At 41.7% G+C, this 14713-nt stretch overlaps 1 protein-coding gene across 2 annotated transcripts in view; it reads left to right on the forward strand.

The window, feature by feature from the left end:
• The window catches only part of LOC126251485 (ecdysone-induced protein 75B), a 511809-nt gene that overhangs the window by 60012 nt on the left and 437084 nt on the right, over window positions 1-14713 (forward strand). The window contains exon 1 of one of the 2 annotated variants that reach the window (XM_049951936.1): window positions 3236-3363. The exons of the other annotated variant lie outside the window; for it this stretch is intronic. Coding sequence (XP_049807893.1) covers window positions 3330-3363 — 34 coding nt within the window. The 5' untranslated portion in view covers window positions 3236-3329. Of the gene's footprint in view, window positions 1-3235; window positions 3364-14713 lie in introns of those variants that run through there. 2 annotated transcript variants of the gene reach the window in all.

The raw sequence follows: 14713 nt of genomic DNA on the forward strand, positions 1-14713 counted from the left end.
TATGTATGTATGTATTGTATGTACATGTGAAAACATGAAGAACAGCGTAAGCGTCATTCGATAAACACATATAAAAACAAATACAAATATTCCTGATGGTTGTTTCACGGCGACTCGTCATACCAACGCCCAAGTGTTTTAGTGAAAGCATGTAAGTCCTCTGAGGACGAATATATAGATTGAAACTGGTAACGGTGCTTTTTACTAACGTAAAAAACACGAAATTGTAACTTTCTTGCTGAGTACTGTCAACGTCATGTATCGCTTACGCATACAGTTATTCAAAAGTATTTGACAAAATAGCAAAATCTAGGGAAGATAATGGTTGAAAGCACCAATATTGGCGGTTGATGTGCCGGCCGTTGTGACCGAGCGGTTCTAGGCGCTTCAGTCCAGAACCTCGCTGGTGCTACGGTCGCAGGTTCGAATCCTGCCTCGGGCATGGATGTGTGTGATGTCCTTACGTTAGTTAGGTTTAAGTAGTTTTAAGTCTAGGGGACTGATGACCTCAGATGTTAAGTCCCATAGTGCTTAGAGCCATTTGAACCATTTTTTGAACCTCTCTGTTTGGTCATCCCCCCTGAATCAACCAACCAACCAATACCCCCTTCCTCCTTTTATATTATCGGGCCCGCCTCTCGTTACACCTGCTGGTCAATTCCGCAATATATAGATACTTTTCATTAAATAATGTATCGCTCCCGTAGGGACAGGGAGAACATGGTTAGACTTATTGCAGCGCGCGCACAGGCATTTAAACTTTCAACGACGTAAGAAGAAACTCTAACATTTGGTAATACCGATGACGGTTCCTCTAATAATTATTACAATTCGTTATGGTTTTCAGAATATGTATTATGTGGATGTAAGGCCACTCAAAAACTGAGGGTTGCACAACAATAATTGTAGGGATACACGATAGAAGTCACTACGAGACACAGATAAAACCAATGTAACAGGGGGATACTGGAGTGGAAAACGTTATGTGCGACTGTGATGAAACTGCTGTGGAGATTGGCGGACAAGTAGGTATATGACCCAAGGGAGAACTGTGTTCTTGAAAAAGAAACGAAAAGACGAAATCGACAGATCTAAAGATAATTTCTGGAATGCGTAAAGGGAATGTTATTGTCCATTGCAGTTTACATTACACATAAACGACGTAATGCATAACGACGGCTGATCCATGAAGCAGAAAATTTTGTTGCTTATAAGAAGACTGCAAAGCGAGAAGAAATACAGTAAGATCTGTGGAGGATATTCGATTGGTGTAGGGACTGCCAGTTGACCATGGACATAAATAAACATAACGTATTAAAAAGGTAAAAAGATGCACTGAGTCTAGAGTTCGATTACGCTTTTGGTGAAATATCGCTAAAAATGTGAACCACAAAAAATACCTAAAGCGAGCTAAACTAGACTGACCACATGAAAAAAGTTGAACTTAGAACTACTTAAACGTAACTAACCTAAGGACATCACACACATCCATGCTGAGGAATCGTCATGAAATGTAGTTTCCCCTCTTAAAAAGTGGTTTTCAGAATACATGTTCGACCAATTCTTGAGTGTTGTTCGTCATTCTGGGATCCTTATGAGGCATGGTTAACAGACAACATTGAGAAGATCGGAATCTTTTGGTAAGTGCTACGGTGTTACGGAGATGATGGCAGCCACTACAAGAGAAGGGTGTAACATGGAGTGGATTTCGGTTGACATTCTGAGAACGTACTTTCGAAGAACTGTCAGCAACATACTACTTGCTCCCACATACTCCCTCTTATGAGAGAACCAAAACGAGAAGTTGGGAAATATTGGTGCTCATACGGAAGTTTATCTACACCTTTCGAAAATGGAACAGAGAACCGGGAAATGATAGTTTTACGGAAGGGACCGTCCGCCACACACCGTGTGGGGTGTCGATATACAAATAATTATTTTTTTGCGATTTGAAAGATCAGGTTGACGTTTCTCCCGTGGTTTCGAATGAAACTGGATACTTGAACTCCGCTTTCGAAAAAAGTGTGTGTGATACTCCCTGTAAATATACAACAGGACAGAAAACATAAGTACAGGTCACACGACGCTAAAACTCTCGAAAAAAAAGTATTTCAAAATTAGTAAGTCTTTAACCACTTCTTCCTATTGCTTTGCAGATTGCATGCTATCAAGCCATAAAAAGATTCAAAAGCAAACCAATCTCTACAAATACACTTTCACAATTAACGTAATTGCAAGTGAGCAATAAAACCAAAAATATTAAAAAAGTATATTTTATAGTCTTTAGCCGTAATGGATAAAAACATGACCTTGGTGTAAATGGTTCAAATGGCTCTGAGCACTATGGGACTTAACATCTATGGTCATCAGTCCCCTAGAACTTATAACTACTTAAACCTAACTAACCTAAGGACATCACACAACACCCAGTCATCACGAGGCAGAGAAAATCCCTGACCCCGCCGGGAATCGAACCCGGGCGCGGGAAGCGAGAACGCTACTGCACGAGACCTTGGTATAATAGTATTACGGAAATAAATCGAAACCCACAGAAGACGATACATAGGGGTGGAAACATGTTTGAGTCAACAGAAAAAAGAAACGTATTGTGTGTTACAGAAGGCTGAATTTAAAAACCCAAATAGATTTGTAGAAAGGTGAGAAGACGGCATTAGATAACGTTCTGGAGCAGTGTATGTATGACTGTGGTACGTACAGTTGTCGTTCATAGAAAAGTCTATAAGGGTTTATCCAGCAAAGGACTCAGAAATTTTAAAAGCGTTGCTTTGTTTTCTGGCGATGTCTCCAACTGTTCGAGAACAATACTCAGTCTTACCTGCAGAGTGACTATTTATTTAACCTGATAAGATGGCGAAAGTTGGGAGGACTGGCGCTTGCACTGTATTCCGAATAAAATCCCGAAGGACAGAGGAAATTCCGGGATGACGAAGCGCCGGTCCGGCCGCGGACTCCGCTTAATTGGGTAGGTGGGCGGCTGGCGTCCTTTTAACTGCGCTGGCGGCCGGCCGGCTGCTGCGCAGTGCGCAGTGCGCAGCCGCTGTGACGTCACGCGTGCCAGTGAACCCTCCGCCGCGCCGGCCTTGACACCGCGCGCGACCGCCCGCCGCTATCGAACCCGCGCGCCCAGCCGCGCCGAGCTCAGCCGTTCCGCGAAAACACTTCCTCCCGCCCGCCGCATTTTTTCGTGTGAAACTTGGAAGAGACGTCACCTGCGCCGCCTAGAACCTGCCGCAGAGCTAACCGAGACGTCTAATCCGTCAGTAGACGATTTATGACGGTAAAGTGAGGCATGTACACAGCGGAGGGTGATGCGCAATTACAGCGACGGCGTAAATCAGGCAGGTAAGTACGATGAGAGGTGAAGATTTTTTCGTGAAGTGTGAAGAACAATCCCTCGTGAACCTTTTTGAGAGATCCTTCGCACTGATACATGAAGTACTATTTCAAGATCCTGAACTTTGCTTTCTTTCAAAATAATGTCCAATGCTGTCTTATTATTTCTATCACACATGTTCCAATACAAGTCAAGGAACATCCAAATTATGCCTTGTGTAATGTCAGCGAGGGTAAGATTAGAGTAGTTTGGAGGAATACCGAGCGATACTAATAATGCTTCTTCCCGCAGATTACGAACGAAAGTAACCCAAATGGACAAAATAACGCACATTCCACACCTCTCCGTAAGGTTTCTTACAGGTTGCCATATGCAAAAGTCGTACCAACCGACACTTCAACAGGTAGCCATTCTAATCAGGCCTCCGTCGCTACGGAAGGTATTGACTTGCTATTTCACACTCCACCTTCATCGACATAGTTCGATACTCACAACTGTGGCCTAAAAATCAAATTATGCGGACCTTGGCCAGCCGGTGTGGCCGAACAGTTCTAGGCGCTACAGTCTGGAACCGCGCGACCGCTACGGTCGCAGATTGGAATCCTGTTTTGGGCATGGATGTGTGTGATGTCCTTAGGTTAGTTAGGTTTAAGTAGTTCTAAGTTCTAGGGGACTGATGACCTCCGATGTTAAGTCCCATAGTGCTCAAAGCCATTTGAACCATGCGGACCTCACTTCAGTATGGACGTTCGAGCCACACGGTAACTCCAGTCCATCAGCTGGTCTGCTTACATAATCTGCCGTGCTTAGTTAGGCCGATGGTGTCAAACTGAAATCGCATTCACATGTTGCTCTATCTTCCGTCATCAAATTAGTTCCACTTGGTTCGTACTCGTAATTTCCTTAAAGTCTACTCTGTTCATTACTGACTACTCTAGACTGTAGGAGGCCCTCAGCCATAGAAAATCTGTGTCTTCTTCGGTATCACTGAATATAGTGAGAAGGTGCATGGTTGCGAAATTGGAATATCATTTGGGTGAGCGAATTTGAAAACGCCATTCATCCATCCTTCCTGAATTTTCCCTGAACCTCCTCAAGCGTAAGTCTGGTTGTATCTACGGACAATGATCGATCTTTTTTTATTTCTTTCATCAATCTTTAAACTGGTTTGATGCGGCCCGCAACAATTTTCTCTCTTATGCCAATTTCTTCAACCCGGGGTAGCACTTAACCCAATGACGTCAATTTTTTTGCTATATATCCTAGTGTCTGTCTTCCTTTTTAACTTTTTACCTCTATGGTTTCCACTAGTACAATGAAAGTTGTTCCCTGGAATCTTAACATATGTCCTACCACATATTTCTTCTTATAGTCAATATTTTCAGTTGTTAATTTCCTCGCTGATTTTACGAAGGAGTTCCTCATTTCGTACCTGATACATTCGTACTCTTATCAAGTTGGTCTTGTGCTACTCTTCTGACCTCGAGGTCGATGGGACATTAAATCGACCCTTATCTCCTTTCTTCACCTGCTGAAACTGGTGGAAGACCTAAAAAAGTAAGATCGGGACAATACTGACGGAATTAGTGAACTCTGAAGCCCACTACGTTTAAACAGTCACTGAAATTATGATACATAACCTGAGACAGGCACTGCAACATTTAACTGTTTTTTTTTTTCGTTACTATAATAATTTTTAGAAGTGGTCAGTGTACAGTCAAACATTTCAATTTTGGTGAAGAAAGCAGCAGTGTACTACAAAGATCACTGCAGACGTCGCATTGCCAGTCGACGATGCCACCGATTACTGTCTACTGTGCCGTTAGAGTCGCTATTGTATTGCCTTATTGCATCGAATATTGATTGTCATTCCATGGGTACTGCTTTGTCTTAACGTGCACAGTTAATTGCTGGGAACATGTTGCTGGCTTAGGAACTGTATTTGCGTTTTCTCACATCGCCGCATTCAAGAATTTTGCAATTGTTTATGTACTTTGCTTTGAGCTAATTTAACAGCGTTGGTTTAACTGCACTGTTCAAATAAAGACATGAAAGATTTTCCATTTTACCAGCAATTTTTTGCAACAGTAAATACAATGTGTCATCTGTACCTATGTGATGAATAGTCGTACAAATGACGGAATATAAATTGCAGGTGATGTCAATACCTGATGACTGCTGTGTCTGTTTATAAGACACTGGTCGGTCCCTCATTTTTGTCAGAGGACCTATCCTCTGTCACGTTTTGTACCATGTGAGTACGGTACGTAAAAGTGCCGATAGTCTTCAGACATTGAAAAGGTTTACCAGATGCATTGACATAAGGAGGAAAACTGCACGCCGAACCTGCTCTTTCATCGTTCACGCATCTGCCATGCTCCGGATCGTCTATCAGAGTCCATCTCCGAACCTATTCACCAATATTAACAGTGCCACACCTAAAGCAATGGGTAGAAATCTCAGAATTCGGGGAAGAAACTGAGTGCAGTTTAGCAAAGACCGTCCGTGATGGGATTTGACTCAATCGAGAATACAAAATTCTGATCTCCTCGTCGGAGGTTCGAGTCCTCCCTCGTGCATTGGTGTGTATGTTGTCCTTAGCGTAAGTTAGTTTAAGTTAGATAAAGCAGTGTTTAAGCCTAGGGACCGATGACCTCATCAGTTTGGTCCCATACGAACTTACCAACACAAACAAAATTCTAAGTACGTTCTCTGGTCGTGGATTGTAGCTAAAAATAACGTACATTTTGTACTAACATCGTATCTCTCCTCGACCTCTACGGTCTTGTCAGAACAACACCGACATAATCAGCCATTCACATCAGAGCAAAATCCTCTCCGTCACACTCCATCGTTCGGCCGCCCTCTCTAAGTCCGTCTCAGTATCAGGAACCGGACTTTGGAACAATCTCCCACGTTATATTAGTGAACTAAATAACATTTCCAGCTTCAGAAGATAGGTAATGACATAGCTACTAAAGCAACAATAAGATTACCGTTATCCTTGTACGCACTCGTTACCCTTGTGCAGCCCCCTACCCAACCTGATCTTCCTTATTTTTCAGTATTGTTAGCATATATAGCCTCCTTAAATTTTCTTTTTCCAGAAGTCACTACATCAGAAAATATCTATTATGTATGTAAATTAGTTACATAAAACAGCAACCCGTCACTTTTTTGAATAATTATGTTTCATTCCAAGAACCGGTTTTCGAACCTTTTATGGTTCATCTTCAGATGGTTTCTGGAGGTTACATCATTTTAGCATAAAGCTGGCTCTATGAAAAGAAGATGTAACACACTTTAATGCATCGCCATGACTATTCTTCACATATTTGTCACAATCATAATTGTTGTTGTCACAATTATTCTCAAAAAATGGTTCAAATGGTTCTGAGCACTATGGGACTTAACTTCTGAGGTCATCGGTCCCCTAGAACTTAGAACTACTTAAACCTAACTGAACTAAGGACATCACACACACATGCCCGAGGCAGGATTCGAACCTGCGACTGTAGCTATTATTATTATTATTATTACTATTAGTATTGATATTATGGCTATTATCACTATTAGTGGCAGCAACTGCAGTGGTACAAGTATGCCAGTATTAACTTTCTTAGTTCATACTGAGCATAATTTACTCATACGGCCACTTCTGACACTCAGATCGCTTAAAAATTTGTTGTCATATTAAAATTGTTATTTCTTAGGTAAATTTGATGTAATAGACAGTGTGAAACCCTGGTCCGATACAAGAGAGTACCTGATGTCCCTAATCGGGTCAGGGTAAATAAATCAAATAAACACCACAAAAAGGAAATAGTGTTTTTTTTTTAAAAAAAAAGAAGAAGAAGAACAATAATAATAGGTAGGTTATCCGTGATAATCAGCTTCATCATCATCATCATCGGCAGCAGGAGCAGTTGCAGCTGGCATTTCACATCTTCTCCTAGATGAAGGCCTCTTGCGGGCTCCAGCCATACGCATTCATGTGGTCGCTGCATGTTTCTAATGTTACCTTCTCACCTCCTATTAGGTCGTCTTCCCCGTCTATTCTTTCTTGGCTCATCTATCACTCACTCACTGGGTGCTCAACTCGACCACATCCACTACAATCTCGTTACAGTCGTAGGCCTATTTCCGTTTTCCAGTTGATTTTGTTCCTTCGTCCACTTGTTTTGTTGTCTCTCCTAAAAATTTCCAAGACTTGTCTCTTTGAGAAACCCTTCCTTTAACTGCAGATCGTCGTTTTGAACCAATGGCTTGTTAGCTGCGGAAATCTCAGTGACGCATATTAGTGATTAAAATGTTATTGCTGGCATCGTTTTATGGGAATGTGTTCAGCAGTCATTTCTTCTCGAATCCTCCCCGCACCCCCTCTCTCGCCTCGTCTCCTGCACTGATCCAACTTTATTTTTTTCTTTTGTAATTATGTTTCCAGACGACATTGAAATGATTGGGACGGGCCACCAGCGCCTTTTAGGTATCTGTGAACCGTCCCCGCCTTCGCAGATGATTAATCACGACTGGGCTGACAAGTGAACAGCAGCTGCATAACTTGGCCTGTTGCCGCTGTCCACTTGGCTGCCATTGACGTCAGCCTAGCACGTAGCTTGGGAGACAGACTGCTCGCTCCTTCATTAGCCGCGCGGCGTGCGGCGTTCGGCCTTGACCCCGTGCGCTCACTAATGATGGGACGAGCGACTCGTTTTTACGGCCGACTAGTCCAGTCAATTTTTTTCGCTCAGTCACTTTTTCAGACGAACGAAACGACCGGGTGAAACTAGTCTGTGCTGCCACGTCAGCTGTTTGAATGTCTTTCTCTCACTCTTCTTGCTTGAGTGGTTTCACTTAATGTGTGACAAACAGCTGACAAAAGTCTGCAACGTTTACGCCGGTTATATGAATGTTTTCCGTCAGTCTACAAGGTTGAGTGATTTCGCTTACATACTAGTTCAACCTTCTCGGTCATAAATGAACCATTATTACTACTGCCAAATTTTTAAGGTCAAATAACGTATCTTATTTCAAGGAGAGAAGTATATTTCAACAAATAAAATTTTTCGAAATTTGTGTACTTATTTACATGAATGCGAATTTTTCGTACTTCTTTTATTAAATATCAACTTTTGGTTGATTTTAAAAGTTTGGTAACTGGCGCTAAATTATATAATTTATGGTTAAATAGATAAACAAATTATTTTTCACATCTTCAACTTTTGTAGTCCTGTCTTCCTCAGTTGCGTGTAATATTACGGTATACTGATAATTTTTATTTATGGATCGTCTGACAGCAACTGAATATTCAGTTGCTGTCAGACGGTCCATAAGTAAAAATTATCGACATACCATAATTATTTTTCACTTTGCATTTATTGAAGCCCTGTGATGACGTATGGCTGCGAGACATGGACACGGAGCCGGCCGCGGTGGTCTAGCGGTTCTAGGCGCCCAGTCCGGAACCGCGCGACTGCTACGGTCGCAGGTTCGAATCCTGCCTCGGGCATGGATGTGTGTGATGTCCTTAGGTTAGTTAGGTTTAAGTAGTTCTAAGTTCTAGGGGACTGATGACCACAGCTGTTAAGTCCCATAGTGCTCAGAGCCATTTGAACCATTTGAACCATGGACACTGAACTCATTTACAAAAGGGAAACTTAGGACAGCACAGAGAGCCATGGAGAGATCAATGCTGGGCTATACAAGAAAGGATAGGAAAAGGGCAGATGACATCCGGTCTGTGACGAAGGTTAACGACATCTTAGTAGGTTCCTTGAAATGGCAGTGGGCTGGCCACGTCGCAAGAAGAAAAGACAACAGATGGACGAAGCTAGTACTGGAGTGGAGTCCGAGAGAGCACCGGAGGCCTAGAGGAAGACCACCAGACAGATGGGACAACGACATCAAGAAGATCGCTGGTAACACCTGGCAGAGAACTGCCCAAGACCGTCCCACTTGGAGAAGACTGCTGAAAGCCTACCTGAATCCACGACTCGAAGAGGCCACATCATTTAATGATTGAATTGGCTGATGATGATGATGATGATGATGATGATGATGATGATGATTTATTTAAGTTCTCTCTCTCTCTTCCTGCTGGTTTGCACTTACCGCCGACAGTTCTCTTTCTGTAAATGCTAAGGTGATGTGATCAGAGACCATATACGATATTTTTTAATTGTTTGGTGACTTAATCGCTTACTTTTACGTACATACTCCTATCTTTCGTATGTGTTTTTCGCGAAAAATATTCGTCATCATTCGTCACTTCATTTGTAATTTCTTTAATTAATATGTTGTCAGAAAATAAATCATCCTTGCAGATACTGTATATCGCACTGAATTTACCTTGAAGATCACTTTTTATCCAGTCATATGATTTCTCCCATTCAGAGCTATTGAGAGATTCGGCATTTTCATCCAGACCCATAGTTCACTGTAAATAATCGAGTCATTCATAAACATGGCCGAGGAACTGAATTAAAAGCTGCATATAGGCGCCAAGTGAAGAATAAATATCTGACAAAAACTGTGGCCGCAGCTCATAATAGAGCACACTCATCGATAATGATTGTTTCCGAATAATCGACTGTTTCCGATCAGAATTGAACGCGCCAAGGGTCAGGCAAGTCCGTTAGTATTCCACAAGGGTGCAAGCTTGATCACAGACCGTTTTATGGTGTGGCCAGAGACAGACTTGTTTGTGAAACTGAAGTATCAATGTGTGAATGTGAACAGTTCTTCTTCATACTTGTGAAATAATATACCTACTCCTTTTCATAGGTTTTGAAATTTAAGCATCATTTGTGAATTCATGTGATTTATACTTAACGTTGCTGGTGACATAACGCTCTGTACAAAATATTTATCTTCCGCAAAATTAAATGGCTGAAAGGTGTTTAAGGGCTTGAATCAAATTATTAATTTATGTATATCGTCAAAACGTTTTTAGCAAAAATGAATCCACACTATTGTTCCAATTTGTCAGTGTTCCATTCTTTTTTCTTCTTCAACTTCACACCTCTAACGACACGTCACCTTAATTAGCTACACATTAATTGCATATAGAACGACTTCGTCCGCAGCTCGTGGTCTCGCGGTAGCGTTCTCGCTTCCCGAGCACGGGGTCCCGGGTTCGATTCCCGGCGGGGTCAGGGATTTTCTCTGCCTCGTGATGACTGGGTGTTGTGTGTTATCCTTAGGTTAGTTAGGTTTAAGTAGTTCTAAGTTCTAGGGGACTGATGACCACAGCAGTTGAGTCCCATAGTGCTCAGAGCCATTTGAACCATTTTTGAAAAATAAATGCACGGTGCACCAGGATGAAATTATCCGAATGGGACGGAAATCGGTAGATTGTACGTGTACAGACCAACAGATGATTACAATTTCAGAAAAATTGCATGGCTTATTCAAGAGAAAGAGCTTCACAAATGGAGCAAATCAGTAACACGTTGGTCCACCTCTGGAAATTATGTAAGCAGTCATTCGGCTTGGCATTGATTCATAGAGTTGTTGGGTGTCCTCCTGAGGGATATCGCACCAAATTATGTCCATTTGGTGCGTCAGATCGTCAAAATCTCTAGATGGTTTTGGGGACCCTGTCGATAATGCTCCAAACGTTATCTATTGGGAGAGATCCGGCAACCTTGCTGACCAAGATAGGGTTTGGCAAGCACGACTAAAAGCAGTAGAAACTCTCGTCACGTGCGGGCAGGCATTATTATGCTGAAATGTAAGATCGGGATGGCTTGCCATGAAGGGCAAAAAGACGGGGCGAGGAATATCGTTGACGTACTGTTTTTCTGTTAGTGTATCAACCCCAGTCCATCACTCATTGTTGTTGGGCAGTATGACGCACGACAGTCAGGCTGGTACCCCATCGCTTCCCGAGGAGTCTTCAGATACGCCTTCGCTTATCTTTCGGGGTCACTTCGGAGCGAGACTCATCACTGAAGACAAGTCTGCTCCAGTCAGTGAGATTCCATCCGTAGACATAAGGGCAAGAGGTGGACCAACGCGTTATTGACTTGCTCAATTTTTGAAGTACTTTTTCTTGAGTAAGTCATCCAGTTTTTCTGAAATTTAAGTCATTTGTTTTTCTGCTTATGTACATCACATCTACCGATTTCCGTCCCATTCGGATAATTCCTTTGTGGTCCGTCGTTTCTTTTTCTTTTATTTTTTTTATATTCAATTTGGAAAACTACAGCGGATTGCGCCAGTTCTTTTCATTCAGATTCTTGCAGAGTATAGTTTGAACTGCAGGAAAGAATGAACAATAGTACAACTGATACGTAATACTATAGCTGACTGAACGATTGTTTTCATTCGCTTCTTCCCATAGACTGGTTTCACCAAAAGGAGTAAGAGGGATAATTCAGCTGATACAACAGAATGAGTCTATTTTTTTTTTTCTAACAATCGACTAAATTGATTATTTTCTGGTGACTTTCACATCGACCGTACAAAAATGCCTCGGTGCCTGGCGCATTGTTTTGCCTTAACATGTCGTTTGAAGGCATGAGATTACGTGTTTCGCTTCTAGCAAAAGTGTATAGTAGGCCTCTAGAGTAATGAAACGTCCGACGCGGTTAGAAAAAGATGCATGTCATTCCAGTTTTCAAAATGTGTGAATGAAATTACAGATAAAGATCTCCACGGATAACAAAAAGACTCTCTGCATCCACACGGCATCCGCAAGTTCCATATACGCAAGTCTTTTTTCTGCAACAGCGGATGTTAAAATATTGTGAAACACTTTAACTCGTTCGGTGGCCTGGAAGTCTGACAATAGGTCTGCCTCTGATCTAAATTTTCGTCTGCTGAAGTCGGACTTCGTAATTTACCCAACATAGGACAAGAACGAAGATGCTGATCACCACAACGATTTAGTACAGTACAGTTCCTTATGCTCTGTTTTTTTGTAGTAATTACTGAAACAAACTGATTTACTGATATTTTTTGTAGAATGTTTCCAGAATACTCGGAAGTAATATGAACTGTGTTATAAGCTGTTATCATAAACACCATACTCTAAATGTCAGTGCAGACATTCACTAGACGTCCAAGTGGTGATCTATTTAATTTGAAAAACAGAACATGTTTTGAGAAGACACGATCTCATTAGCAAGTTCTTAAAATAGTTATGTCATTACTCAAAGTCTATAACTTGCAAGCTGCAAAAATACATTGCCAAATGCATACAAGACTCCATTTTACACGTAACATGGTGTAACGATCGGAATTATTGGTAGCACTTAATAATATCACCAAACTACGTTCACAAACTGACGAAAATCCACTGCTGTTCACCCAAAAAAGGTTATAACATCCTCGAAGGTGGGATAGCTGTCACCAGCATCAGCTGGTGTGAGTCGCAGAAACTCCTACTCTGCATATTTGGTACCTGAAATGGTGGAATGAAGCACAGAAGATAAGGCTTTAACGTCCCATCGACGATGAGCTACAGTCTAGGATTAATATAGAGAAAATCGACAGAAAGAACCGCTATGGGTTTGTTGTCAGTGTTCTGACAGCGCTCATTTTGGGCAGAATCCTACTAGTGCCACATAATGGAGGACTCAGCTGCTCCTACCTATGGGGTTTATGCAACCCGCAACACCTTCAGATACCATGTGCCAGATTTTCATATCCTCTAGCTCCCTATGCACAAACTATTAGTGTGATCGTTTCGTACGAAATTTAACGTAGTTAGATTTTGTTCTGAGATATATTCTCGCTAGAGGCCATGGTTCTCGAATTTTTCAAGAAAAACGTGCAAAAGTGACATTGAAACATGTTTTTCTTGGCTCAGTCGCAAACAGTGACCAACTGCGAAAACTTATCACAGTACAAAATTTAACTACATTAAATTTTGTACGAAAAGGTCCAGTTCACTTTTTCTGTAGAACTATTAGTTTGTACATAGCGAGCGAGAAAATACGAAAACCTAACACATAGTTTCTGAATGCACTGTGGGTTGCGTAAGACTCATAGTAGGGACAGCTAAATCACTATGGATATCCGACAAAGTAATCAACCGCAAAATTAGAGGTTACAATCATTCTTCCCTTGCACCGTATGCGAATTAATTAGGTGTAATTAAGATGGGAGTCCGCATTCTGCATTTAGCAAGAGCTACTTCATTTCAACGCTAATGACATCGTATCTCTTGAACCACGTGTCGTACAATGACATAATTTTGTAAGTACATTCAGTTGTATATGCGGCTTCTGTCCGCAAAAAGTGTTTAGAATACAGTTAGTAGTAAGGAAGTAATAAATTAAAACGTCATGCCTTAGGCTGCAGGTTTACTGCGTGAATAGCAAAAATGAAGTAATTTTTTTCCTATTTCCTTGTGTGGGCGGTATGGAAAAAAATTTCTAAAAGGTTTGAAATTATGCATTAAGTTTGTGGGAAGTTGTTAAATGCTGTCAGTCTCAAACACCGGCTGAATGTAGTCTGGGTAATTTTTGCCGCGTGAATAACGCTGCTTCAAGAAGTATACATAATTTCTAACTTCAGAAACTTCACTCAGTGTGTTAAACTTTTAACATCAGATTATACCTTTTAACGATTGGATTATCACAGCATTTTAAATTTTTAAATTCGATCAGTAAGTACACTGGCGGAAAAAAATCGCAACACGAAAAAGGAGATGTGCGAAATAAACGGAAGTTGGTAGTCGTCTTTCTACGTCTGAGACATGAAGTCTGTTCAAATTTTGCGCTGGCCACATTTTTCCTGCCAGTGTATATAATATGCTGAATATGATTTTTTTTCCCCTTTGGGAAGCCGATAGATACGGAACGTGGAACTGGGACTGGGTGACTGTGTTTTCGCCGTTCACTGGCAAAAAATGACAGTAATTCTCGTTGTTGCGGACACTTTTGCTGGATGTTTTTACACAACATGTCTCACGAAAAGCCCGTCGATAACTGTTCCGTTCTCGAACTAGAAGCTGCGTCCCACAAACAATGTATGCACAAAAGGCCGCGAGTCGCTTCTAAGTTTAGCAATGCAGGTGTCTTCGCCCGCCGCAGGCGACCTTTAGCAGTGAACTCTGCGCTCCGGCCTTGACCTCACAGCACACTCGATTATGCCGGCATATAACTCGAGAGCAAACATTCCGTCGGTTGTTCAAACAAAGACAGAAGAAGAAGGGACAGAGAGAGAGAAAGAGACAGAGAGAAAGCTGTTGTCATAAGATGAGCGTTTCTCGTGGGTGTGTCAGTCAGTTTAAACGAGATTTCGCCGTTTCCCTAACTTATTCACCATGGTTTTGAACCTATCGCCAACAAAATTAATTTGAAAGGAGACTAGTGTGTTAGGGATTGGAAAAACCGACCGATTAAAACC

Source organism: Schistocerca nitens, chromosome 4 (assembly GCF_023898315.1).
Source record: "Schistocerca nitens isolate TAMUIC-IGC-003100 chromosome 4, iqSchNite1.1, whole genome shotgun sequence".
Classification (NCBI taxonomy): domain Eukaryota; kingdom Metazoa; phylum Arthropoda; class Insecta; order Orthoptera; family Acrididae; genus Schistocerca; species Schistocerca nitens.